Source organism: Enoplosus armatus, chromosome 4, assembly GCF_043641665.1.
Source record: "Enoplosus armatus isolate fEnoArm2 chromosome 4, fEnoArm2.hap1, whole genome shotgun sequence".
Classification (NCBI taxonomy): domain Eukaryota; kingdom Metazoa; phylum Chordata; class Actinopteri; order Centrarchiformes; family Enoplosidae; genus Enoplosus; species Enoplosus armatus.
This window is the reverse complement of record NC_092183.1, coordinates 10,857,522-10,885,215: the sequence shown is the minus strand read 5'-3', so window position 1 is coordinate 10,885,215 and position 27,694 is coordinate 10,857,522. Positions and strand designations below refer to the sequence as shown.

Below are 27,694 nucleotides of genomic sequence, written 5' to 3'. Positions count from 1 at the left end.
GCTCCCCTGATCGTGCTGCAACAATAATGAAACAGAATTACACGACATCAAATAAGTTGAAGTTAAATAATTGAAGTGAGAGGGAGACAACATGCAACAAATGTTCCCAGTCAGACTGTGGATCAGACTGAATAGGATTACATGGACAGTATATTAGAGCCATATTGGCCACCACTACATGCTATAAGTTAGATGTTGTTGTTGTTTATTTATTTATTTCTATATTTTTCTTTAACCAGGCAAGACAAAACAATACAGAATCAGACAACGGATAAAACAATACTAAAACAGATAATAATCCTGCAATAATTGGGGTTTATTAATTTAAATTCCTTTTGCAGACTATTCCAAGTGGCTGTTGCAGAAAATATGAATGCTTTCTTTCCAGTCTCTGTCTGTACATCAGGTCTTGTGATCTGAGCTAATGATTGCGAGACAGACTTTGTGAAATACGTTTGCACATATATAAGGAAGTCTGCCCTGATTATCTTTGTAAATAAAAATAGACCAATGCTTCAGTCGACACAGAGCACAATGAAGAGTTAGTGGTTTTAATTTGGTTACAAATCTAAATTATTTCCGGCTGTGTCGGAGATTCAATAAGTATTTTATTATAGTACATTTGTATACTATTGTCCTTACTAAGGTTGATAACGTCTCTGACTTGTGAGGCAAACAAGTATTTTCAGTCTGCAGATGTTCCGAACAAACAGATTATGGGTACTTTCTCGAGCACACGTGACAGCTCAGTTGAAAAGTTCACCACAATAAAGATACTGGTGGAGCAACAATGTTCTCCAACTTTGCGGCTTCTTCATTTTCATGCACATTGTAAATGAAAAGAGTGGTTATTGGCATGACTTTCATTACCGAGTACTAAAGGAATGTATTCATCTAATTTGACACTTGTCTCTGACACATGAATAGTTCCAGCTAAAACCTAAACCGTCTTCTTAGCGACAAATTCAAAGGTGATAAACTGGCATTGATCCTCATCCAACCTCAGAAATAACCCCTGACATTATAAAACAGTTGGATGGGGCAATAACCTGTAATGGCTGACAGGTAATGTCTGGCTGACTGAGTGAACACATCCTTGCGGATATCCACTGGCATATCCTCAACTCATAATGACGGCAATCAGTGTGTTTATGAGTTCCTGCTCTCCGTGTCTCATTCAGGCCGTATAAAGATCAACCCTCTTCATTTCTTATCTCAACACAACAGCTTCAACACATTTCACACTCGCTTCAAAAGCAGGTGCTGTGCACTACACACAAAAGCCTCCTTTTCCTCAAGGATGCTCAACCACCACATGATATATAGCATAAGCACAACATGGTGCTCTTAATTACGAAGAATCTTTTTAATTAAAATCCAAAAATGCCTGAGGGAAGCATACAGTATTTCACACTGATGTATTTTTATTTGTCCCCATTAGACCTGTCCGATTCAATTAGTAGAGGCAAGTACTACACACACAAAAGTTTATTTGGATTTAAAAAAAAAAAGAAATAATATATTCAAATATGGTTATACGGCATTCGAGAAAGATCTAAACCGACAAATAAAAGAAAAAGCCCAAACAATTCTAAATTATAAATGTTTCATTACCTTTGCTATTTTGTTATTTTACATTTTGAATACCCTGTCCGTAGGTAGTAAACATGAGTTTAACAACTTCCCACTATTTCATAGAGCAAAATATGCATTAACATTAATTTTATAGCAACTAATTGCAATTCAGTTCACTGATATATTAGTTGTGATGCGATGCCTGTTTTATTTTACACTTAGACAACAGTTCGTTTACTTCTGCATGAAATGATTGAAAAAAAAAACTAAGCACGGTGACGCATCTGAGAGGACGGGTACAAGCAATATGAAAAGTGAACACTGCATTGTTATATAAAAACTCTCCCTTAGTCAATACATTTTGATAAAAGCAAGCCACAAACATTAAAAGTCAGTCTGCACATTCATAATATGTTTGCTGTTTACATATTTTTCATTAGTTAGCAATAATTAAATAGCCTCCCTGGTTTAGACACTGAATACTTAAAGTTTTCGATAGCTGACAGATGATAGTGGCCAATAAACAGTGTGCAACATTAACGTTCTTTGTGAGCGACTAACAGTAAGCACCCTCAGTGTAGCCATCATTTAAAGAAAAATTAAAAATGAGAATGAAGCTGCAGAGATTTTGCGGATTTTTTTTTTTAAATGGCAGAAAAGCACAGAAAAGAGTATTTTGAAGGTATTTTTCTCTGTGTGAGCAGGTAGAGGCGTGTGTGCGTGCATTGTGAGCATGTGTTTTCCTGGTTGCTCATGTGATGACATTTGGGCCACGGCGTCCTGTCCTCTCATGGATGTTGGAGATCTTCAGGGCGATGGCAATGAGAGGACCCAGCACCACCTGCAGTGAGGAACACGTCACATGTTTTGAATCATGCGGAGGAGCTTTTGAGAACGACAACAATCTGATCTTTCATGATCAGAACATTTTCCCTGTCAGCCTCCTCAATGTTTTAGCTGTCACCTAATAGCATACAGTAAATCTCTCTCAGTCCATAATAAAATTTCAGGAATCTTTACGGTTCATGAGCCTGTAAACCTGTAGCATCACAGTGAGTTCAGCTCAGTTGGTTAGTCATTAGTTTGTCAGAGGAGCTAGCTAGGGAGGGGGAACATTCAGGAGACAACATAGCAGAAAACACTCCATTTTGCATTATATCAACTCACATTCCCCTCTTTAAAAAAACATCTGTTTATATTATAAGCCTACCTAGCACAGCTTAATAACTACATATCTATGAGACTATGAGATTTTAATAAATGCATCTTTGAGCACAACAAAACAAAGACTAGGTCGCTGTGTGACCTTGTCTTTGACAGCACATATATGGTAGCTATCATGTGAGTTTGGGGCCAAAACACACGATGCAGATAAACCGATAGCTACAGGTTCCAGAGCAGATAACCTAGTTTCACTTACGGCAACCGAGCCCTATAAAAACTGTCAACATGGATGTCAAGAGCCTTTTATAGAGGCTTTAGCCTAGTTTGTCAACCAGTTCTTGTTACTTGTTAGAGGTGAATAATTCATAACATTTGTACAATGAGAACACTGTGGTGTAATAAAGAAATAAGCTATGAGGAAATGCTGAGTTGCTTCATGACAGGTGTATAACCTGGGCCAGGTGCTGCAAAATATCTCGAAACATTTAAAACATGTCTTAAAATGAAATGCATAAACTCTGAAGAATAAATGAAGGAAGAATAACATGATGTTTATACAGCATGTACAGTATATGAATATATTTGCACTGCTTATGTCACTAACATTGCTTAAAAATAATATGGCATGACTCAGGAGTTTTGTGTTATGGTATTATTTTCAACCCTTCATTGCATAGGGATGTGTGATGGAATACAACACACATATATTTCATAGTACACAGTAAGTAAACAAACTCAACTAGAATGTAAAACTACATGAAACACTGAAAATGAGGATTTTAATGAGGTCATGTAGACTGAGTACAAACACACACAGCCTGTGGCTGTTCAGCTGAGAGAGGTGTATATAAAAGAATCTGCAGGACTTACTTAGCCTAATAAGCCCGCTGTCTAATCATCTATGTCATATCGGGTGATTTATGTGCAGCGGGTAAGGGGCAGAATGATTAGGAATTGAATTTATGATCTAATATTAATGATAGAAAGGGTTCAGTGTAGGTCACACAACAGCGACAAGGAAAATATAATGACAGTGTTAAACAAATAACACAGTTTTACTGACTCAAATATAACACCTAAACCATTCAGGTATGTTTATGTTTATGTTTTCAGCAGTAGGTTAGCATGGGTGAAGTTGATTCTGTGTCCTAGGAAATTTTGTTCCATACTTAATGACTGAATCTGCTTTTCCTGAGGTTAGAAATTGGGGATCTAATCTTTGAATTAGTGATATCACCTTGATGTTAAATCATTAGATAGGTGACGAATTGGATAATGACTGTGCTGTCCCACAAGTTTTGAATCCTACCACCTAAATTAAATTCAAATTATAGCTTCTACTAACTGTAACTGTAATGCTCAAATGCAAACTAGCATTTTTATGACTGCAAGCTGAAGACAAACTTTAGTTGTCTTTTGAGTTTTAGATGTAGTAAAGAATGGCACAAAGTGGGGTCATTAATCTTAGTAAAAGCGCACATTTGTTTGATGAGGTTGTATGGTTAGGTGGCCAAACCTAAATGAGGCTGTCTAGCCATCATGACTACAGCTTTACAACCCCTGGGTATGGTTAAAGTACACTACCTATTCCAACATCCATAACCACACAAGAGTCTAGTGTTCCTAATCATTCCAAAGTCTATAGGTCAATCAACATGAAGCTGCATTACACACAATTATTGCATGATCATGAAATGCCAGTTCACAGCATAGGCTATATAACCAGTCCAGTAGCTGCAAAGATCACTATTTTATTTTCTCCTTGTTGTTCAATCTAATACAAACCACAGATCAAAATTACACCTCTGCTCAATTGGCTTCTGGGGTGGTGAACATAAAAGAAGTGATGGTGGAGATTAATAACACCACAAATTCTGTTTTAAGCATATGAGAAGGAAAGGGCAGCATTATGCCATAATTATGACCACTGAACTAAAACCACAGAGATTTAAAGATGTATTGATAAGGACCTGAAATATCTCCTCACACCCAAATGATGATGAGAGACATTTAAGGAATCTATGTGGAATCTATATATTCTACAGAATATAATACATAGGATCTGAAGAGAGCCGTGTCTCGTCATAAAACATTACTTCTGATACTGTCTGATATAAGTCAGTAAATATTTGATATTATCTCCTTTATGGTGACTAAACTGGCAGAATACAGCATATCAAGAGTCATTTTCGATGAGTGAACAACATTTTAGATCACACCATTGTAAAGTGACAGAGCCCAGGTAGACACACAAGCAAAATCTCTGTCTCTCATTCAGACACGTACACAGACACACCATCACACTCCCTCTGTACCTGCGTCTCTCTGTTGTGTCTCTCAGGGTCTCTCTCGAAACTCTCGGCGTAAATGCGGATGGTGGCACCCATCCCTCCGCCGCTCCCGCTCATCCGATACACTAGGCGGGACGCATCAGTGAAGACGATCCTTAAACCCTGGAAACAAGTTTTTATGTGTTTTTATGTTAAAGCAACTCCTTTAATGCCTTTGTCAAAATCAAAATAACATATGGATTGGACATTTTCTGACAGAATCAATTGGCTTCATTCTACATACAACATAGAAACCCATGATAAACTTCATCATACAATATAAATATTTTAGTATCAGGCAGTTGGATATTAAAAGATTATCTACTCCTATAATTTAAAAGGGGTAATTAATTATTCATTAGTTTCCAATGATATAAATTGGCAATATAAAGTCAGTAAAGAGAAAAAAAAAATCTTCTGAGTATCAGTTCTTTAATGTGCAGTAACTGCAAACATCCACTAGATGTCACTACCATTGTGTGTTTTGTTGGGAATGTGTTCAACTAGGAGTCCACATGCTTGCATCCCTCATATTGCTATCTATAAAGTTACCTAAGGTCACAACTACTCCAGTGTTTCAGTGTTATTCCAAAAGCGTTAGGAACTTCGGCCCTAAATTAATTTCAAGGGTGACACTTGATCATTTTGTCCAGTGGCTCATAGAGGTTGTATTTCCACAGTCACATAAGATTCTGACAGGGGACAACAATTTCACATAAAACCTAAAGTAACACATCACAATTATAAAGGTCTCTACTGTTAACTCTTTGAACTTCACATCAGCATTTTCGGGAAAAACAGGATATTGCTGCATCGGGGTAACCAACTACAACTCTTGCTTGCTGCCATGGGAAGATAAGACTCTTTGACTAATGGATGTGTGATGACTCTTATCTGTCCTAAATTCCACAGAGCCTCTTCCCTTATCCCATTAGAGCAAAAGTCAAGCTCAGGGAAAAAGACAGCAATATGTTTTGAGAAAAAACAAAGGAGCATGAATGAGTAAGGAGTATTATACAAGTTGTATGAGTAAAAAGTCAAGTGGGTGCACTGCCCCAGTATGACAGTGACTCCATCTCAGACCAATAGCTGTTAACCTCTTCAAACTGTGACTAAACTTCATCGTTCATAGACTGTGGTAATAAAAGTACAGTAACTCCAGATCACTGGCCTTCCTCCTAATCTGACTTTGGCACGGGAATATAACATGTCAGAGTCTGGGTGAGGAGAGACAGTGATAATAAGAGATGTCCGTCCGCCTGTCTGTCTGTCTGCCTGCCTTTCTTTTTGTGAGTGTGTCAGCTCATCTCTAACAATAGAGTAGGAGTTATCAGGAGGTTGACTAATGTCTGTTAAAAAAATGTCGGCTGTAAAGTTCAGAGGCCCTGAGTGGAGCGCAGACCAGCCACGGTGTGTCTGCCTGTCTCTGTCTATCTATCGACCTATACAAAGACGTAAACTTGACTTTTTGACATCTGTTTTACTACATTAAATTACTACAGCATAAAAATGTATAATCTCTGTGAAAACAGCTTTTTAATTTATTTGCAGTAAATACAAAATTGAGCTAAAAGCCAGACCGTAGTAACAGCACTCTGGCTATGTATTTAACTGTGTCGTTAAAAAGAAAGCCAACCAAGCTAACTAACGTTACATAGCTAGCAAGAACGCTATAGCTAGCTGTTGAGCTATCCAAGGCTAGCCTTAGCTCAGGCTAAAACTAAATTTACTTGTTGATTTTCCCTAGTTATTATCTGTAAATGAAATATATCTATCTTAATGAACTAAAAGCTGTGTAATTCAGCTAGTTATTCCACATAACTAAATTAAGCTGTAGTTATTAAGCCGTGATGGAGAAGAAAATCTCAGCTAAACTCTTGCTAAGGTTAGGTAGCTTAGCATATTTCAGTAACTGTGTAGTAACCATAGACTGTATATAAAGAAACTCTGGTGTAATTTTTGTGGTTTGGTGTGTCTAAGTTACCATTTCAATCACATATTTATATTTTTATTTTATACTGATATCAATATGAATATTAATAATAGACATATACCTAGCAAAAAAGATACATTTGGCTGCAAATGAAAACAAAGTTTATTTTCTTAACTAGTTTAAATGGACAGGGAAGCTGAAAACACATGTTGGTATATACAGCATTTTCTAAAATATACCCAAAATAATGCAGGCTCCATGGCAATGATTTCTATCTATCTATTCATCCACTATCTATCTGTCTGAGATATGCAGACAATGCAGAATGAATTCAGTAGTTGACTACAAAAGGCTGCCATGCCACTGCTGTGTAAATCCCCCATGCTTTGTCCTGTGTGTGTTTGTGTGTGTGTGTTTGTGTGTGTGTGTGTGTTTGTGTCCATGTGCCAGCTTTTCTCCCTTCAAACACTCTTCCAGTGGAGAGACTTGCAAGTGAGACGACAGCTGATATAATTCTGTCCTGGGAGGAATGTGTGCTGTAATAACACACACTGGGGCGACTGGGATGCTGAGGATTTGCCAGTGAGGTTAAATCACATTTCAGGGTGACTGACTAGCTGTGGAGCTGCTGTAACCATGGTAACACGGTGAAGTTATTCACAGCGGGACAGCGAGACATAAGGTGAAGTTGCCAAACAAATTGTAGGCACAACCTTGCCGGCAAGTGTGAAAACGTGTAGGCCATGCAAGTGTCTGCATGTGTTCACACTTGTGCACAGGGGCAACTGGACTGACGGACAGCACACACCAAAATACACAGTGTGTGTGTGTATGTGGTATTAGGCGGGGCACAAAGAAGTGTCCGACGCCAGGAGGAATGAGGGAGAGGGAGGGAGAGGACAGGGAGGATATGCTATCAGTGTGTGTAGGGATATGTGCTGTATGTAATGTGTGTGTGTGTGTGTGTGTGTGTATGCATAATGTTTATGGTTTGAAATGGAAGATAGACTGTCATGTCCAAACAAGGAACCTCTCTAATGAGCAAGATAACATTGAAGCTTAGTGGGTGGTCTAGCTCGCAAGAGGCTGATGAGTGAGTGCATGTGTATGAAAGAGAGACCTGGCCCCATGAAAACCCAAAGACCTGACTTGAACCTCACTTTCTGATGCACTTAATTTTCCGGTTGGATATGACCTAAATTGCTACAGTGCAGGTCTTGGGTCAGTGACAAAAATCAAAAGGACCTAACAAACAGTCTGATAACATGAGCAACACATACTAAGCCTTAAGCCAGATGAATATACAGAAGATTCATCATGTCAAAGACTATGCCTGTTACTTTGTGTTTTGGCCATGGAAGTTTTGAATGTACCAGTTAAGAGCCAACTATTTTATAATCTGAGGTTTGTCTGAGTTGGGCTTGGTTTGGAGCTATGCCCTGATCGTGGTGCGCCAAGCCATAATGAGCTCATTACTGCCCCCTGAGGCTGGAGGGCGGAAAACTTGACAGTTGGTGAGAACCGCAGCTGTAGTGGGTATAATACAATACGATACAATATTTCTCAGAGGGACACACATTTTTGGACCACCTCTTTTTTGACCAGAGCCAGAAACATTCAGTGACATATAAAGACAGCTAAAGCCCCTATCTCAGTAAATTCAAGCAGCTATAATATAGCTATTAGGTCTGTCTGTCAAAGGAACACTTTTTGCCAGTCTTCCAGATTTCAATTCTTCTCAAGTGTTCAAAATGAGTATTATGGAAGCAATACTCCCTTTTCACTCCTCCAATTTCATTGCACATCCTCCTACATTAGTCTTTCTTTTCAATGTTCTTTCTTCTGTCTCTTAGCCCAGACTGACCTGGTTTCGAGCCACTGTTCCATCCACGGGGTCGATGTACTCGAAGTTGTCGGCCCTCTCCACACTGTATATGTGGTCTCCCACGGCAAACTTCTGGCTGGTGAATGCCTTGTCCGAGATTACCGCCTCCAGATCCCTCATCAGGTAAAAGGCTGCGCGCGGGTCCAGGCCTTCATAGTCAAACCTGACAAACACCAAGACATAAATGCACAGTTAGAAACTTACACACCATACACACATGAAAAGGCAATGAAACCATGGCTGACGTTATGAAGGAGTGAGTGGAAAAGCTTTGAGGTAAAGCTTTGTCAGAGATAAACATACATTTTTAAAGCGTTGCTTTTTGACACATTATATTTTCACTGCATTAAGGAAAATTTATATATTTAATGTCTAATGTTTTATCAACAACAAAAAGTCAGTGGAGCCGGATGGCATTTAGATGGTACTTAAAATGGCCCTGAAGTGCAAGAGACAGGGTTTGTCAGGGTGATTAGTTGATTTTCCTCAAAAGGATGACAGATGGAGTTTTTTGGGTACTGGTCGTTGGCCTGTCCTTTATGTCCTCTCCATCTACATGTTGTGGGAAATCTGCATCAGATTAGGAAGGTTCTCTTGGGAACATGAAAAGCTGCAGCAACTGTCAGTGGGAACACTGACTGCAGTAACTATCTCTGCCTCTCACAGGGGAGTGGTTAAAATAAGAACAACCAGTGAGGAGCACTGGAGGAGAAATGGACGAAGGTGAAGGCCTGGGAGACATATTAGGCTTTGGTAGGGGTACAAGGGACCAGGACTTTTGGGAATCCTGACGTCAATCTCAGAGCTTGCAGATTTAAATAAATTCAAGTTATAATGATTAAAACAAGGAAAGTAGCTCCAAGATTAAAACAAGAATACACCAATAAAGAGATGAATGATTGAATAAACAGACCTCTGACTGAATCCATTATGAAAGCACAGCTCCATATTCAACGAGATTATTTACCTGCAGAAGTAGTTACGTCCAAACTTGGCCCAGTGTTCTCTGACGATCTGCTCAACACCCTGTTTCCTGGCGGCCATGATGGACAACCACACCAGCACCGACCACAAACCATCTTTCTCACGAATGTGGTCTGAACCTGGAGGAGAAAGAATACACAAAAACACAACAAATCTTCATAAACCTTTCATACTCTGAATTTAGGTGATGCGAGATAACATATAACCACAACACAACTCTGATATATGTGGCAAATTTAACTTTGGTGTCATGCAAGACATCCAAAAATTAAGTTTTATGGAATTGTGAGAAAATGGTTGGCAGCCCATTAGCTTAGCTTAGCACAAAGAAAAAGTGGAAACATGGGGAAGCAATTAGCCTGGCTGTGTCTAAGTCACTGCTCCTAGCCAATAAATAGTCCAGCACATAACTTCTCCTAGAACAAATAAAACATAATGCAATATCAGTGAGCTGTAGAGGTGCTGGTAGGCGGATATTTTTTATGTTTGGACAGAGCCAGGCTAGCTGTTTTCCCCTGTTTCAAGTCTTCATGCTAAGCTAAGCTAAGTTAATGATCTCCTGGCTCCAGCTTCATATTTAACAGACAGATATGCCCATAAGTGGTATCTATCTTAACATATAATTCTCAGCAAGATGTGTAAGATGAGCTGCAAAGTCTTTCTTCCTGATCCTGCTGGGAGATACTTTCTTTGGCAATTTTATTTACTGTAAAGACAGTAATTAGTGGAGACAGAGTCCTCCAATAACACGCTTGGATACCTTTTTGGATATTTTTGTTCACACATTGATGTATTGATCCACAAATGTAAGAGGATAGTTCAATTTAGCTTAGTATTCAACTCTACTGTATGCAACAGAAGGTCAGGGAGAGTGCTTGGGCTTGGAGACGTACCAAGCATCCCCACACAAATAATATCTCCTGCTCCCCACCCTAAAACACACACACAAACAGAGGAGTTTGTTCACACCCTTCATCGGTCTCGGTCATTGGGGAGTTATCAGTCTGTTCTCGAAAACAGCTGCACAGTAAAGGTATCTGTTAAGAGGACACTTTGACATTTTAATAAGATGGAATATGTTAGTAATGTTTCCCCGGCAGAGCTTGGAGCAGAACATGGACTCATTTTAAGCTACATGCACATTTATTTTATGAGAAAAAACATAAAGGTGTCACCATGTCTGTTTTATAGCATACACAATTCTGTGCTTTTGTTGTCTCCACAAAACACTGGAAACAAGAAGTGTACTTCCTAGCTCTGTGTCCAGCTCAGGCAGTATTCAGCTGTTAGGAAACTGACAGTTGTCATTATTTAATCCCTGTCTCAACGTCTCTCTTCCTTTGTCTCCCTCTCTAACACAGAAAGAGACAGAGGGGTCACCTAGTAATATGTACAAATCTAATTATTATACCACCAAAGACCTTTTCCATCTACACTGTAAAATATGTCATAATTACAGCTTCTCTTTTCAGCTCAACTCTGCCACTCTAACCTCACAACAACACTTATTCAATAGTGTAATGATGCAATAAGGAAGTTCTAAAGTCAATGCTATAGATATCCCAATGTTTTTGGGGAGACTGATTTTAGTATTTTTGACTCATTGTGGGGAAGAGATATTATACACGCAATGATAAGCAGAAAATACCTCTGACATAATAATTTTTTAATATGACAAACTTACAAACTACAAACTTTTTTTCCCCTGATCGCATTAAACTGTATGTTGTGTGCAACGACTTTCTCAAGCTGGCATTATCCATTTGTAAACCACTAGAATATAATCAAAGCAACGACAACAAAACCTACAAAACCTGCACAGCGAAGTTTGATAGAACTGTCAAAATTAACACTCGCAATAGTTCATGCTGTGTGTGTCTGAGTACGTGTATGAGAGTTAGTAAAGAGCACCAGTGGTGTACAGCTCTGATGATTTACTACTCAGGGCTCTCTCTCAGCTTTTGGCCTTACATGGGAAGACAACGAGTAAGCTCCCATAGTCCTCTGTACTCTCTGCGTCTCTGCTTCTTCCATTTCTCTCCTCCTCGTCAATACTTCTCATATCTGGACCCTCCAAACTCCCTCTCCTCTCTTTCTTACAAGCTTCTCTTCTCTCCTGTTCACACCCATCAACAAATTTTCTTCTCACTTAGAGCTGTTTCTTCCTTGTCCCCTCTGTTCTAAAAGTTAGATATCATCTCCAATTAAAACAACAAAGAGAGGAGGAAAACCAAAGAAAATTAAAATAGGTCAGAGCTCTAAAAAGATGAAGAGAAAAAAAGGAGAGATGGGCAGAAAAGGCAGCATGGAAAGGCAGACGTAGAGAGTATATGTGTGTGTGTTATTTGTGCATGCATGTTGCTTATATTTTCTGACCATGTAATGTGTGTGTCTGCGTTTGCATTCATAGAAAACATTGCCACTGTAGGCCTGTCTGCATGTTGCAGTGATTCAGGGAGAACCCAGTCTCCTTTTATAGCAGAAGAATGGAGATTATTTACACATGCAGTCAGGGTCACAGCCCTCACATCTATTACACGTCACTGACTGGAACTACAGGCAGTCAGGATGCACTGCTCTCAACTCTAGACCTGGAACAGGCTGGCGAGTGTGTGGAAGACAAGGGAATAGGGAAATTATGAGAAAATATTTCACCTTTAAAGGGAAATGCTGATTTCATAAACACTTGGATGTTATCTTTGTAGTTTCGGTCATCATTCCCATCAGTTATAATAACATTGTACACTGCACGTTAATTGCTGAGATTTGGTAAAGTGGCAACGTCACTAAAACGAAGTCAAACAGGGCAAGAAACGCAAGCGGTCAGACGATGACACAGGTTTTGAACAAACTCCCAGGTTAGTCAAACTTATTTTGAGGATAAATCAAAAGCAATTAGTGAAATTATGAGAATTATTACACAAATAGTTTGTTGTAAACATCCATCACAGTTTACAGGATGACTTCCTGGTTCAACCTTGACCTACTCTACTTACTGTACGAGGGCCTAAGGATAGAGGGTGTCATATGCTGTGCAGATGGTAAGGCTTTTGAGGCCAATTTGTGATTTCACGCTACATAAATAAAATTGACTTATCTTGGCTTGACTGTACTTGTGCATGCATGTGGTTTTCTTGTGACTTCGAAAACTTCACTAAACTCATCATCGGTCCGCTTGTTTCTTGCCACATTGCACTTTATTGTAGTGATATCACCGCGTTCCCAGTTCTCTGAAATTACTCTGGAGAGTGCAGTCTTATCACAACCAATATTAATGATGGCCAAAACTACAAAAAGAAGACCAAAGTTGTACTAAACTGCAATTTCCCTTTAATTTCGAGGGAAGGTTGATTGGACACACTTGCTATGTGAGCGTTTCAGCTAGTCCCTGATGCATATTCACAGTTAGCAGCAGCTGGCCAGTCCAGTCTTCTAGCAGTGGCCTTTTTTGTAGGCACCTCAACAACAGTTGCTGCTGAGGGGAGGGGATTTCTCAGTCACACACCCACTCACATTTTCCAAGCCGGTCCAGGGATTCGAATCAGTGACCTTCTCTTCACACGCTAACTGGCTGCTCTTGCCTTGTATCTGTATTCATCAGGTTTCTGTATTGCTGACATTCAGCATTCCCAAAGTTTTCGTGAGTGTTTTGTTGTTGGGATTGTGAGTGAGTGTGCTGTAGCATAATAGATTGTACCTGTCCCAAAGCTCTCCTCCCCACAGAGGGAACAACGCCCAGAATCCATCAGGTTCCCAAAGTACCTCCAGCCTGTGGGAGTCTCATACAGCGCCAGTTTCATAGCTTTGGCTACCCTACAAACATACAGAAAGAGAGAAACAAAAACAAAGCTAGTACTTTATGCTCACAAACACACAGTGTATTTATCTCTCTCTAACATCTAATGCCAGCCTTTCACAGCTCTGATGTAGAGATAAGCTTACAAACAATCCTCTGACCTTTCAAATAAAGCAAACCAAATGCTGTATGACAAACATAATCTGCCCGCAGCTCATCCAATAACTTAATAAGGCAAAGGCAGCAAGAACAAAGTGAGTTAACCTTTTAGCTGATGTTTGCTTTGAGCCTGAGCCATGTACTTGCATAGGGAGAGGAGGAGAGGGAGTATGTATGTGTGTGTATGTACGTGAATAAATGTGTATGTTGGGGTCCCAGGGAGGGATAAAGGTGCAGGCAGTACAATATGTGGGAGGAAAGTGCAAGTGCAAAGAAACAGACTGAAGGGGAAAAGAGCAGTCTAATAAAACTTTTGAGTGCAAATTTACTGCAAACTGCCTGGCGGGATACAATAGAATTACAGTAACATGATCATAAAGCAGTATATTTTTAGAAAAGGGTTGACACATTTGGGCAAAAATGAAAATAAAATATAAAAATAACTTAATATTTGATAACAAAATAATCAGATCTTGGCATGGAGTACTCTCACATAGAGCCCACCCCTTCTTTTCGCTCGTCTCTGTTCCACTAGCATCAACTAAAACAAGCTAAAGGAGAGAGGCTTCTGGAAGTTATAATAAGTTTGCCATATCAACAGAAAAGGTGATATGTTTGTGTTGTGTTTACAGCTTTTCTTCTGCTGACCTGATGTATTCAGATAACAGTCAGACTATGGTGCATCGTGAATTATTTGGTGGCTAGTTAAGAAAGGGGGGTGGGGCTCCACCAGAGGAATTTGGACTCATGACATCAGTATTTCTAAAATACTGAATACTACCCTGCTCATGGGAGCTGTTGAATGCCAAAGAAATAATCATTGTTCTATTATTATTAAAATCACGAGCCGCTTATATTTTACCATTCAGTGCGATAGTAGCTGCCCATGTAGCCTACATTATGAACAAAGAACCAAACTAACTAATGTTTCAGCTTTTCAGAAAAAAATGACAAAACACATCCTCTGTGAGGAAATCCATTGTGTCTCCGTGGCTAGTGAAACGGATGATAGCAAGGTGAGGGGGAAGGACTTTGGCTTTCTCTTTTGAGGTTGAATAACAGGGTACATTTATCATTAAATCCAATCTCAGGCAATCTCTATAATACTGTATTGTACTATGAAAGTTACCATCCCAAGCCTGCTTGCCGAGATATTTAGTTTGTTCGTCCCATTCCCCACAGATCTCTCCTCAGCCACATCATCCACACCTCCTCAGTAACCTCCGCAAAATGTAAACACAATTCCCAGGACTCAGCTAAGAACTGCTGAAGAAAATATTCAACGCAACAAAACAGTTGTTGCTCCCAAAGAAACAAACATGTAAAACTGTCAATCTCAAATGTTTGCACTGTGGGAATTCACAGTGCAATATATGTTGATGTGGGTGGGTTTGGGGGCTTTTAAGTGGTCGTACACGTCCACACAATCATCATGCACATAAATAAACCCTACAGTGCCCAGCACAGTTGTTTACATGAGGATGGGATAAATTACCAAATAAGAGTAACCAGCTTTATTCCCCTCTGGGGAAGCGAGAGCTGGAACGGAAAGCCTGGCATTCCTAAAAGAAAACAGAAACTCTGGCCTTCTGACAAGCTTTTGACGTTTTAAACGGCACGTCCAGGGCCAACATAAGCACTGACACTGACCCTACCAGCGCTCGGTTTCAAATATTGCAAAAATGTACGGACAAAACAGTGTGTGAATAGTGAGAATCATGTTTTCTCAAGTTTGATGATTGCACCAGCTGCGCTTTAACTGAACAACAGCGTGGTGGTAAAAACACACACACCCATACATAGCCTTCATGCACAGACACAGACGCAGAGAAACAAGCACAACCCACAAACAAGTTCAGCATGGCCTTTTCTACAGTTATAATGTGACATTCCTCAAACAAAATCACATTTTCTGGTTTTAGCCCTACTAGTACGAGCTTCTTAAAGTCAAGCAATGGAAGCAGATACATAATCATAATCAAACACACGCATATTTAAACAAATACTGTACACTGTCTCAGGCCAGCCAGCCTCTGTGGATGCTGCCTGTCTCTCCACAGGCTTTGCCAAAACAGAAAAATGCTGGCAGATGAGTATGACAGGAGACACAAGTAATAAACTTGGAAGGTTTCTATTTAGGGCTGTAATCACCCCCCCCCCCCCCCCCCCCCCCCCTTTGGGTAGGTGTGACCTCTCAACTGTGAGGCTTTCCAGGCTATCGATGTCCATTTTCTCACACTAGTAGCCAGCAGAATTTGGTCAAGTGGCGTTATCATATACAGTTCAGGTTCAAGGCACAAAATTCAATTGCTGTACTGAGTTTTTAAACCAAAACATATTTTTGCTCTGAAACTACCTAAGCTTTAGATATAAGGTTTGACTTTGTATGGAAACTGGAGTGTGTGTCCAGAATAATTATTTTTATAATAATGGTCACTCATTTCATTGATAATAATTTGCATATCGGTTTGTGTGCACAGTAGAAAAACATCATTGCCATTAAATGTACCAGTAAATAATAATTCCATTTCAATACCCTTTCATAAAATGATATACAAACCAATTTATTCCAAATTGGATTCACAAAGTGATTTTAAATTAATTTGAACACTTAGACTTTAGACTTTTATTAATACTTAATGCTGAGAAAGGGTCATGATTAGGTTAAGTTGGGAAAGTTCCTAAAACACATTTTGACAGATTTTAGACTTCTATAGTTAGTGTTGCTTTTACTTACATATATCTTATAATACGTCTGGTTCTCTTCAGGAATGGACAGCACTACAGCAAGAGATGAGGCTACTACTACTAAAGGATTTTCTGTCCTTTCTGCAAGATGAAATTAAATTGAACAGAGGTTGAAAAGGTCTGTCAGGAGAATTATTTGGTTGCTTTGCCCCCATAAGGTGAAGAGCATTCAGATTTCATAACCAGGCTCAGCTGTGTCTACCTTCCATCATCCTCACTCTCTGGACTCAAAGCTCAGGATTACAAACTTTCACACAAACCGATGCACACACTTACAGTATGACATCACAGACAATGAACACACACATGCATACACTAATCAATCAAAATCGCCATTGTTTTCTCATGGTCTCTGTCTTTGTATATAATGTGTCTCTCTCGTGCATCAGTAAATACTAAGGAGTAATGTGAAGGATGAGGTGTCTCTACATCTGCAGAGTGAAATATTGCCAGCTTTTGGCCATGGCTTGATATTTTACCAAACATAGCATCCAGTGCCCTCTCCCCTCACCTCCCCCTCTGAAGAGAGCTCAGCCTGGACTTAAAAGCTTTTGACTGGCATTCAGACAAAAAGCGCAGCATGCTGGAGCTTTACTTGGGCTTGAAATGTGAGCTCTTCTTGACCTGAACCAGGAACCCTCGCTGGACAACACAGACATTTAATACATTGAAGATGTTGCCACAGAGGGCCAACTTTGAAAATACTTCAAAATAAAGAACCTAATTGAAGTTGAGATAATGTCTGTAAATGGTCACAGCGGTTACCTACATTGTTTTGTGGAATACCTTTCTGACATCAGTTCAAAACTGTTTTCCGGGCTCTTCCAAAGCTCTGTCAAGAATATATTTACCTTCTAATATTATTATATCAGGGGGAAAAGTGTGCTTGTTGGGTCAATGTTTAACTTGGCTACCTTCTGCGTCTTGCTTCCTGTCAAAATATTGGTGTATAATACTACGTTTGAGCCCATTTCTCTTAGGTAGGTTTCTTGAGCATTTCTCAGTTTTGTCAGCACTGCAAATGAACTAAACTCTGGCAACTTTACATGGGAACAAAAAGTCCAGCCTTACAAAACTGGTCTGGTATGGTCTTGCTGGGATCTGCCACAGTGTTGAATTTAAACAGGGTGTAAAATCCATAAATACTAATGTACTCTACAACAGTGAATCCCAACCAGGGATACGTGTACTTCAAGAAATACACAAATCCTATTCGTGTATTTCTTGAAGTACACGTATCCCTGGTTACAAATGGATTTGATGCAGCTCTTCAGTGTATTTATTGTCACAATTACCAGAAAGCTACCAGCTACAAGAGGCAGACAGCACAGGAGACACCTCTCAGTTGTATCATCTTAACATGATAACTTAAAAAACTTGAAAAGTTGAAATAGAGACCTAACAGTAATATATAGATGGTTGAAAGTGGTCGTAGTATGAATGCAAACTTGCCCAAACCTACTGAAAAAAAGATTTTAAAAAACACGCAGTTTAAAATTAATCTAAACAAACACATTTGGAATATGACTGGTGGTGTCTATGAAGGGGTATTTGAAGTCTTCTGATAGGGCTGTGGGTGCATATTAGACAAAAAGGGTTGGGAACCACTGCTCTATAATAACAGCACAATTACTCCTTGATACCAAATGCCAAAATTGAGCCTCTTTTTTGAGTTGCCGTCTGTGTCAATCTATTGAGTTTATTGTTTCTGGGTTTCTTTTTCTATTTCTCACTCCACCAAAACATCATGAAAAACATAATACAAATACCACAGTAATCAAGGGGCGCGTAGGACAAAAATGAATCCATAAAACACACACCCTGTGGTAACAGCACATCATGTCTTACAAGGGCTTGAGCACTGGCAGCTGTGATAGACAATATAGTCTTCTGATTGCCTTGTTTATCCTGGTGACCAGCACAACAGTGATAAAAAACAGTTCAGCTACAGCACAACATTAAACATTTGACCCCTCTACTTATGCAGTGCTAATCAATGATTCAGTACAAGAACTCGGAGCTCATCCTGGTAACAGGCGCACCACTGGCTCAGCCCTCTCTTCTCCCTACATCCTCCCATCCCTGGAACGGTTAAAGGAGAGGCAGATGTTTCCTTTACCAAAAATTTCCCTCCCACTTTCTCTTCCTCTGACCTCTCCTTCCCTCAGCCCTTGCTTACAGTATGTGCACAGAGAGACACAGGCACCCATAAACACAAGACAGTCACCCTCAGTCTACCCAAGAATTAAAGATTTAACACCTGTAACTCCGGCCTCCTGTCCGTCTGAATCTAAACCAGTTTCCTGCACAACAAAACATCCTCTGCTCATATGAACACAAATACTCTCTCTCTCTTGTTTTCCCTCTTTGACTCCCTGTCGTCTGGACACACACAACTACATACAGTATATACACCGTCACATTTATCAAGGCTTTTATAACACAGTTTGCTTGACTATGCATAAACACACAGCAGGGACGGTTTCTCAGTCTAAACACACAGCATACAGACACACACACACATGGGCCACTCGTTCTCCTAAAAAGGCCTACACTTGGGCCGACTCCAGGGTCAAACACCACACTACGTACAAGTACTTCAACACTTCCTGGAGTTTGTCAAAGACACATAGATATGTACATTGAGCGTCCAGAATCAGCAGTGTTACGTTAAGTAGTGGTTATGAAGCTAAGAGTTGAACAAAGTGACCCTGTCCTGCAACAATGTCAGTAATTATCAGTTAAGTGCTCATAGAAGAGGGTAGGTGTGCTTTGCATAAGACCACATACCCTAGAGTATGCTGGTGAAATTGGGTTTAACAGGGAAAAAATTAAAATCTTATATAATGCAATTTATTTCTGACTAAGCTCTTCAGAGAGCCCGGAGCATGATATTATCTGTAGGTATTATCTGTAATAGATATCATACTATAAGGTAATTCTACTTCCAGAGTTTCCAGGAAAAAAGGCAAATGCTGTGAAAACAGACAAAGAGAGATGAAGGAGATTTTTTTAGTAGATTAGTAGTTTATCTACAAGTGTGTGTGTGAGCATGTGTGTGTGTGTGTGCTGTATGAGAAGTCCATGGCTCAGGGTTATAGTGGGACATGTGACATTTGTGTCTCAGGTCTCAGTCAGTGTGTGTGTGTGTGTGTGTGTGTGTGTGTGTGTGTGTGTGTGTGTGTGTGTGTGTGATGAGGCGAGGCTGACATGGGAGACAGCGTGAGCAAAACTTTCAGCTCTTTCAGTGTGATCATTGTAGTTCAGCATCATAAGACACAGCCTTAGGCAAGGAGCAGTGCAACTATGTGTGTGTGTGTGTGTGTGTGTGTGTGTGTGTACGCCTGAACGTGTAGGAGTCTCTACACTAACAAAGGCGACCAATAATTCTGTGATGTTATATCCCACTTCACATATCTAAGCATCATTTTTCCCTTGTAACTGTAAAACCCAGAGAGATCGGGTCTGGCAGTGAGGTCACTTCCTTAATGTCTGCCAGTGCTAACACATACTCACGCACACACATTCATACAGGCACTTTCTGAATATGACAACTTATGAATCCTGTTCACATGCAATTATTCTGGTTAGTGATATACTGTGTGTTTCCTGGCAGTGTTCAATACCAATACAGGAAATAGTGTGTTCATGTACCACATCAAAAAGCAAGGGTGTGTTAAGGTGGTGGATAATTATATTCTGGTACCCCCGGCTTGGGATCCATCACAAGCAGCCAATGTTTATTTAACCATGATCCTGATTTTTCCCAGACGTTAGAATTACATTTTTCTTTCTTTGGCTGCCCCAGTGGTAGTATTAAAAAAAGACAATGTGACAGACAGCAATGCCCGCCTCTGCCCTCTCTTCACCAAGGATCAAGGATACTGTGATGAATGAGCTGACAGGAACACATATAGTGTGGCCTGCTACAGTTGTGACAGGGATTGAAATTTGAAATATTCTAAAAATGTGTACACATAACGGCTTTAACCAAGCTATTTTAGCTGCCTAACCTTATTCTGTTATGGAAGTCCCGGACTGCCAATATTACAATGAAAGCTATTTAATCAAGTTGAAATTTCATGTACAACATGAACCTTCTGCCTAATACGTATGCTGAAGAAACCATCAATATTTTTCCCCAAAAATGTCTTTGATAATGCAAAACATTTGCATATGAATACAATTCTTAAGAGAGACACACACACACACACACACACACACATCCATAGCACAGACAAACGCACACTCATACAGGTAAGTAATTCACACTATGACAATACATTCTGAATAGGTTTTAATGGAGAAAACTTAAAATTGCATAACCACTGAATCTATCTTAACTTGTTGAAGACAATCCTCTGTTGAAATACAGTCTGAACTAACTATAGTTGATCTTTTCTGGTTCCCTCATTGTATTAAATGACACGTTTCCATTGAGCAGCATTCTGCTGAAGCCTCAGTGGGGTGCAGCGCTGGGATCCCTCCTGCTGGGACAATGTTAATGGGGATGACTTTAGCTGTGATCACATCCTCTCACTCAGCACCCTCTGCTCAGCTCAAGTCTTACATAACGGACCATATTTATAGGCGGTGATTAGATGTGTGTGTGTGGGGGTTGTGTGTATGTGATCTCACAGTCTTATTCATAGTGGGTGAGTCTTCATCTGAGAGTGTTGTCCCTCTCCAGAGATTGGGCTGCTGCAGGGGTTTGTGGAGAGAGGTTGAGGTGGTGTGACAAGAGAAGGCAAAATCCTCTATATCTACTGAGTGTGTGTGCTTGTAGAGGTGTGTTAGTGTGTGTTGTACCTGTCGAGGGCGGTGCTGGTGGCCATACTCCTGGCAAAGCCCTTGACTCCCAGCTGTCTGAAGTAGGGGATGGTGGAGAGGTTGGCAGCCATGATGGCCACAGAGTCTGACGGGTTCACAAAGAAGCCATTTTCTCCGAGGATCATGTACCGGTCCTGACAACAGCACAACATATAGCACATTATGAGTCAGCTCATGTAACTAGCTTTTAGTATAATAGTGTGAAGAGAGAACTGCAATCAGTCCAAACTTGATTGATTTAGCATTATAGGTGATAAGAAAGGATAAAGCTGGTGATTTTCTATATTTTGCTTGTTGTCAACTAATCCCATGAAAAGACCAAAACCAACAATGAATTTATCCTAATAGCTCATTCCTCTGTGCAGGAAACCTCCATTATTGTCTAAAAACTATAAAAACACACCAGTGAGTCACACTATGTCACTGAGTGACATGCTCCTTTATTACGATCAGTGTACATACACCATAAATAATCACTAGCTCAACAAATTTGTATTAATCCGCAGCTGAAAATAGTCCCCAACAAATGCACCATATCAAACAATTTACTCCAGTTTGAGTAATATTTGCTAAAAACTACATTGCCCAGCTCTTTTAACAAATTACTGAGCCTATATTTATGACCAGATTTTATCATATATCAGGAATGAATGGGCTTGGGGGTAAACAAAATAAAAACCTCCAAGGGGTTACAAGATAAATCTGGAAGGTCACAAGATGATTACCTAGATACAGACTTTTCAGGCTGTACCTGATACCTGGTCTCTTCTGGACCCTAAAAACAATTTTAAAAGTATCATTCTGAGAAGGTTGTACTGCTCATAGACATGTTGGCACTGGTTGGCTGTGAAGGATCATAAGCCAAAAAGGTTGGGAACCAGTGCCATGGACAGGGTAGGGAAGCTGGAAAGTGTTGAGAAACACCATTGTTGATTTAGGTCATTTCATGGAATTGTTGCACTTTGAGAGAAAAAGTTTGCAATTAATGCATAAAATGGTGCTGCATATAACATTTGAGTACAATGACTTGACAATGACAACAGTCACACAGCATAGCCATTGGGTTGCCATCAAATTCAATAAAGTTGGATTTGCAGATCTGCTATAAAGAACAATACAAGCCACAAATAGGTGAAAGTATATATTTTTGCCAACAATCACAATTACTGTATAAAGTTGGAAGATATTGGTTACGGTATTATGTAACAGCGATCCCAAAAAAGAAACATTCACCCAGAAAGATTACAACTACTGGTGCTAATGACTGTGAAGATACCGATCCTGGTGGGAGAAACAGAGCAGATATGACATAATTCTCCTGATGCTAAGCAAAGGGTGTGTGTGTGTGTGTGTGTGTGTGTGTGTGTGTGTGTGAACAGTAGAAATGGCTATTGGATGACATTGCGGAAAAAGTGAGCTGCTTGTTGGATCATCGTGGATACAGTATTATTCAGGCCCCATTGCCTTTCTTCCTGATATCAATGAGCAAACAAAAACAAACAAAAAACAAATGAGGCTCTCTCTGGTATCTATGGGTGGAGTCTAAATAAATGATTTAGTCTTAAATCGGTAAAACAGGTTTTGAATGAATGAATGTATTGCTGAGTGACCTATGATTACCCAGGATATCCCATGGTACAAAATACAGTAAAAGGCATCTATTTAACACAAACAATTGCCATGCTAATGTTTGTAAACAAATTAAACCAACACATATTATCAACCTCTTCCAGCCTCCACATAGTGCATAATATATTTATATCAGAATAAACTGGATTTTCCACCAAATGTACTTTACTATTTTATGTCGCAAAGGGCCATTGCTTTATGGCACAAAACAAGTGATGGGGCCATAATTGCAGTGCTAAAGCTTTGAGAGGTTTGTGAAATGCCAGACAGTGTGATGAGTGAGAGGCCTTTGAGAAAATCACTTCCAATTTCCAACCTCTTCACAAAAGAAAACCATTTATCAAGCACCATTTTTCCATTAGCACTTACGCTTCTGTGCACGTTACGTTTCTGCAGCTGCTTCACAGTAAAAAGCATTTGATTAACATTTTGAATTTCATTCAGTTTTAAATTTCTCAGATGTTTATCTCTTTGAAAACTTGTTGTCTACATGACAGCAATGTGAAAATGCAAAAAAACAGTATGCATGTGAGTGTCCAAACAAAACACAGAGAAACTCTCTGTTGAAAACAGTCTTCTAATGTCAAACTCCACACTTTCATCATTGTTCTGCACAGTGAAGGTTAAACATCCAAGTGAAGCAACAATTAGCACTTTTTGGAGTGGAGGGGGACTTTAAGCGCCACGTGGACATCTGTTGTCTTACCCCATCTGCATCAAATGCAGCTCCAAAGCCAAAGTCACCTCCTTTCATGGCGTCTACCAGAGAGGTGGCGTAAGTCAGGTTGGGCTCCGGAGGTCGACCACCAAAGTCCTCCAGAGGGACACAGTTGACAGCAGAGTTAGCAGGAGCTCCCAACTCATCACACAGGATCCTGCGTACATACGGGCCCATCACTGAAACACAACACGAGGAGAGGAGAAGATGGGAAAAACATAAACAGTTTAATCTCCAATAACATTAACAACAGCTCAGGGCCTACATAAGGCAGATGATGTATTGTTTCACCTCCGTTCATGGCATCTACATGTATCTTGAGCTGATCTGGTCCTGTGAGAAGACTTTTAATGGCATTGAAGTCAAAGATGTTTCGCAGCAGTTGTAGATAAACATCAACAGAGTCTACGATCTCCACTAGAAACACAGAAGAGAGGATTAGTATGGCAATGCGTTTGTTTGTTTGTATACATTTGTGCATTCAAGAAAGTCAGGTTGTGCAAATGCCAGTGTGCTTCCAGCACATACATTTGTGTGCCTAAATAATGAATTAATTCAGTGTATTTAAATAGGAAAAATGTGCAGCTAAAGGAATTGATGGACACTTCGGTCTAGGGATGATCCAAAGTGTGAGCAACTGTTCATTCTCATATATAATTTTTATTTCTAACTTCATGAAAAACATTTGGGTTGCCAGGTTGTTGAAAATCCCTTTGATTGGTCAAACTGTTTACTCAATGAACTAAAGAGGCAATGGGATTTTTCACTACCTGGCAACTAAATGTTTTTCCTATTAATGGCTTATAACTGATCTATAAAGCATTCCTAAAACTATTTATTAACCATTTATAAAGGCACTAGTTATAGATAGCCATTTATCCAGAAAGTGCTAACATTAAAATTTTTGTTTTAATATGCATATTAATATTTAATATGACAGATGAGTGAGCGAGTATTGTACCTCTGAAGGGTTTGAACTTGTTCTCCAGGTCAAATTCTTGTCTTCCCAGCCTGGACAGGTCGATGCGGAGGTCGGGGCAGATGGCATACTCCTCCAGCGTCCGGCTCACCTGGCAGATCCTCTCCATCACTGTGTCCGGAGAAGGGCCTGCCACACAAAGAAAGACATACATTAATATGTGTAAACTTACCAAACACTGGCTTTACAGATGGTTTCAAACCCCTACCTTTGACGTAAAACATTCTCAATAGGAAGAAGCAACATGAAAGAATCATGAAACAAGCACTCTTCTGCAGCGCTCACCTCCATTCGCCACATTGAACTTGATTCCAAAGTCTCCACCAGGGCCTCCGGGGTTGTGACTAGCTGTGAGGATGATCCCGCCAATGGCCTTGATCTTCCTGATGATGCAGGAAACAGCAGGGGTGGACAGGAGGCCATTGTGGCCGATTACCAGACGACCAATCTGCACAGCACAGATATTAATGAGGAGCAATGTCAGTTGCACGTCATTCCAGGATGTCTCCTATTGTTATAATGCTTTCTGATAAGCTAGAATTGTCTTATAAGTTGAAAGTTTAGGAGTCTACTCTCTTCTGCGGCTGCCTTGGATGTTTCCAAATACTGTGTATCTATGAAATCAGGCTTTGCTGAAAATTGTTGTGTGAAAAAGTGACTATCTCTCTATGGGGAAATGAATCAGAAAAAACAATGTCAGGTAGTGTCTCCTGAGCTGGCTGTGACATAAAATCTAAAAAATAAAAAAAAACTTTGAGAGCTCATCAGTCTAATTGGAACTGAAAGCAACACTGGCCCAAAGCATCTCTCAGGTGAATAATTGACAGCCCCCTTTAAAAAGCAAAATGATCTGCCCCAAGAGGGTGCCTAAATAACAGAGCTGCACTCCCTATTTATAATTTGTATGCTACTTTTAAAGTGGTAATACCACCAGCATCCCATAATTCCCCTGCATATCAGCTATTCTAAATAAAAAGTGTCCTCACTGGAGAGGAATTTATTCTCCTGACGTCAGTGTATCCTCCTAACATCCAGCATGTGTATATAAAGGACAGACAAGGAAAGTGAGGGGAAACCCTAAGAAATGTACTCATCAAAATATATTTAGCCTGCATAGTCCTGTGTGTAACAACCTAAGAACATATATAAAGCAATCTGCTATTTCTCACTATCTTTAGATTTTATTCAGTTACCAGTGTAAGAAGGATAGTCCATACATTGTGGTTTATCTTCAAGTGCTGCCACTATCCTGACTCTCAGTTCGATGCCACATGACAGGGGATCCCCAAAGCACAAAGTTTGGGCCGGGAACATACGTAGACAGGAAAATAGAGCAGGATGGATGGAAGTGCTGATAAGGCTGACATCAAGAGACATTTGGCTGGGCCAGCAGAAAAAAACAGACTGATCTCAAAAACAAATTATATTCCCTTCAGATTTTCCTTTGGAACTTGTCCAAAACCAATCACAGAGGTCTCAGCGTTTTAAAAGGGCCGTGGGGATTTTCCTCCTCTCTCTGTCTCTCACTCTGTCTTCCTTTTCTCATTCATCTGCTGCTGACACTTCAAGAGTTCAGACACATTTTGAATGGGTGACAAGTTTGCAGATTATTACTTTCACCTCAAGTCTGTGTGAGGAGTAATTGCATGAACGTGATATGTCAGCCAGGATTGTAATGCTAAACAAATAGGGACCAACTATGAATACGTATTGCAATTATAAAACTTTGATTTAATATTTTTCCAGAAGAAAACCCAAGCTATGCTTTTTAGGAAATCTCTGCAGACAGTAAATGTGTCAACTTAATGAATTTTAGCTCAGGTCACCTAATCACTGTTCTTGCAAAGGGTATAGCAATGCTTCTATGACGGCTTGTGACCAAAACAAAGTTTAGGTCTTCATCACGGTGTTGCGAGCAGTTCATTGGAGGAGGGATTTTTCACTTCTCTGACGTTCATTTTGATAGTTTCAAAGGCCTGCAGATGTAAAGCTGTACAGCAGTTTACAAGGAAAGGGCATATACTAGAAAAAAGTAAGTACATTTGTGTGGCAGAATGTTGTTTTTTTATTATTATTATTTCCTACACAGGTAATCATCTTGTGACCCTTTAGATTCATCCTGCGACCCCTTGTGGGGGTCCCACTCCCCAGCTTTGGAACCACTAAAACGTGATTACTTTTGTAGGTAAAACTTTAAAAATCATTCTTGGCAAGTTTATTAAGTCTTTGTTCTCCATTGTAGTGATAAGCAGATAAAATCACACTTGGATTTACCTGCAACTTTGTTTTATTTTAATAAATGTTTATTTGTAACAATTCCTGGTGAATATATTTTAACTTTAAAAACTAAAACTTGACTTATATAATAAATTACATAAATGTTAATCTTGTGCACGGTCAAAAGTGTTTCCAATATGTTGATTTAGTGGAACAAATGTAGGACAGAGTGTGTATGTTAAGCCTGGTGCTGGCCCCCTCCCTTCTTACCCCATTGGCAGCTGCCATCTGTACTATCACCTCGGTGGCAGCTCGGCTGAAGTAGCGGCCGTCGCTGCCCACCACCATGGTGCAGCCCTGACGGTCCCGCAGGTCGATGGAGGACAACACGCTCTGGATGTAGTTCTGCAGGTAGTTCTTCTTCCCCTCGAACACCGCTGTCTTCCTCCGCAGCCCGTTGGTACCGGGCCGCTGGTCGTCGAAGGGGGCGGTTTGGACCGTCACCACCGGGATGGGGCTCGTCTCCATCCTCCTCGTCTGGACCCAACGGGAGGACGCCGATCAAACAAGCTAAAGTTAGTTTTGAAGTTTGCCTCTGGTGGTATCCGTCCACAGAGTGAAAGTGGTGGTGACGAGCTGACAGCCCAAAGATGGACCCTGTCTGCCTGCAGAGGAGGAGAGCAGTGACAGCAGCCCCACACAGGGATGGACTGGCTGGAATGAAAGGAAACACCCAGCCAAAACTGT

General features: G+C 40.1%; 1 protein-coding gene across 2 annotated transcripts; it reads right to left on the bottom strand.

Moving 5' to 3' along the window:
• Positions 1–1,418: 1,418 nt before the first annotated feature.
• Positions 1,419–27,694, bottom strand: pgm5 (phosphoglucomutase 5). Of its 2 annotated transcripts, none has more exons than XM_070904268.1 (11): positions 27,218–27,694; positions 25,016–25,178; positions 24,713–24,859; positions 24,043–24,168; positions 23,740–23,930; positions 21,384–21,538; positions 13,569–13,684; positions 9,855–9,990; positions 8,867–9,050; positions 5,055–5,192; positions 1,419–2,416 (listed from the first exon to the last, which is right to left on the bottom strand). In XM_070904268.1, the coding sequence occupies exons 1-11, from the start codon at positions 27,473–27,475 to the stop codon at positions 2,327–2,329; spliced, it is 1,704 nt and encodes a 567-aa protein (XP_070760369.1). In that variant the 5' UTR covers positions 27,476–27,694; the 3' UTR covers positions 1,419–2,326. The 2 variants fall into 2 exon arrangements, with proteins under 2 accessions (XP_070760369.1, XP_070760370.1); XM_070904269.1 differs by having other exon boundaries at positions 27,248–27,303.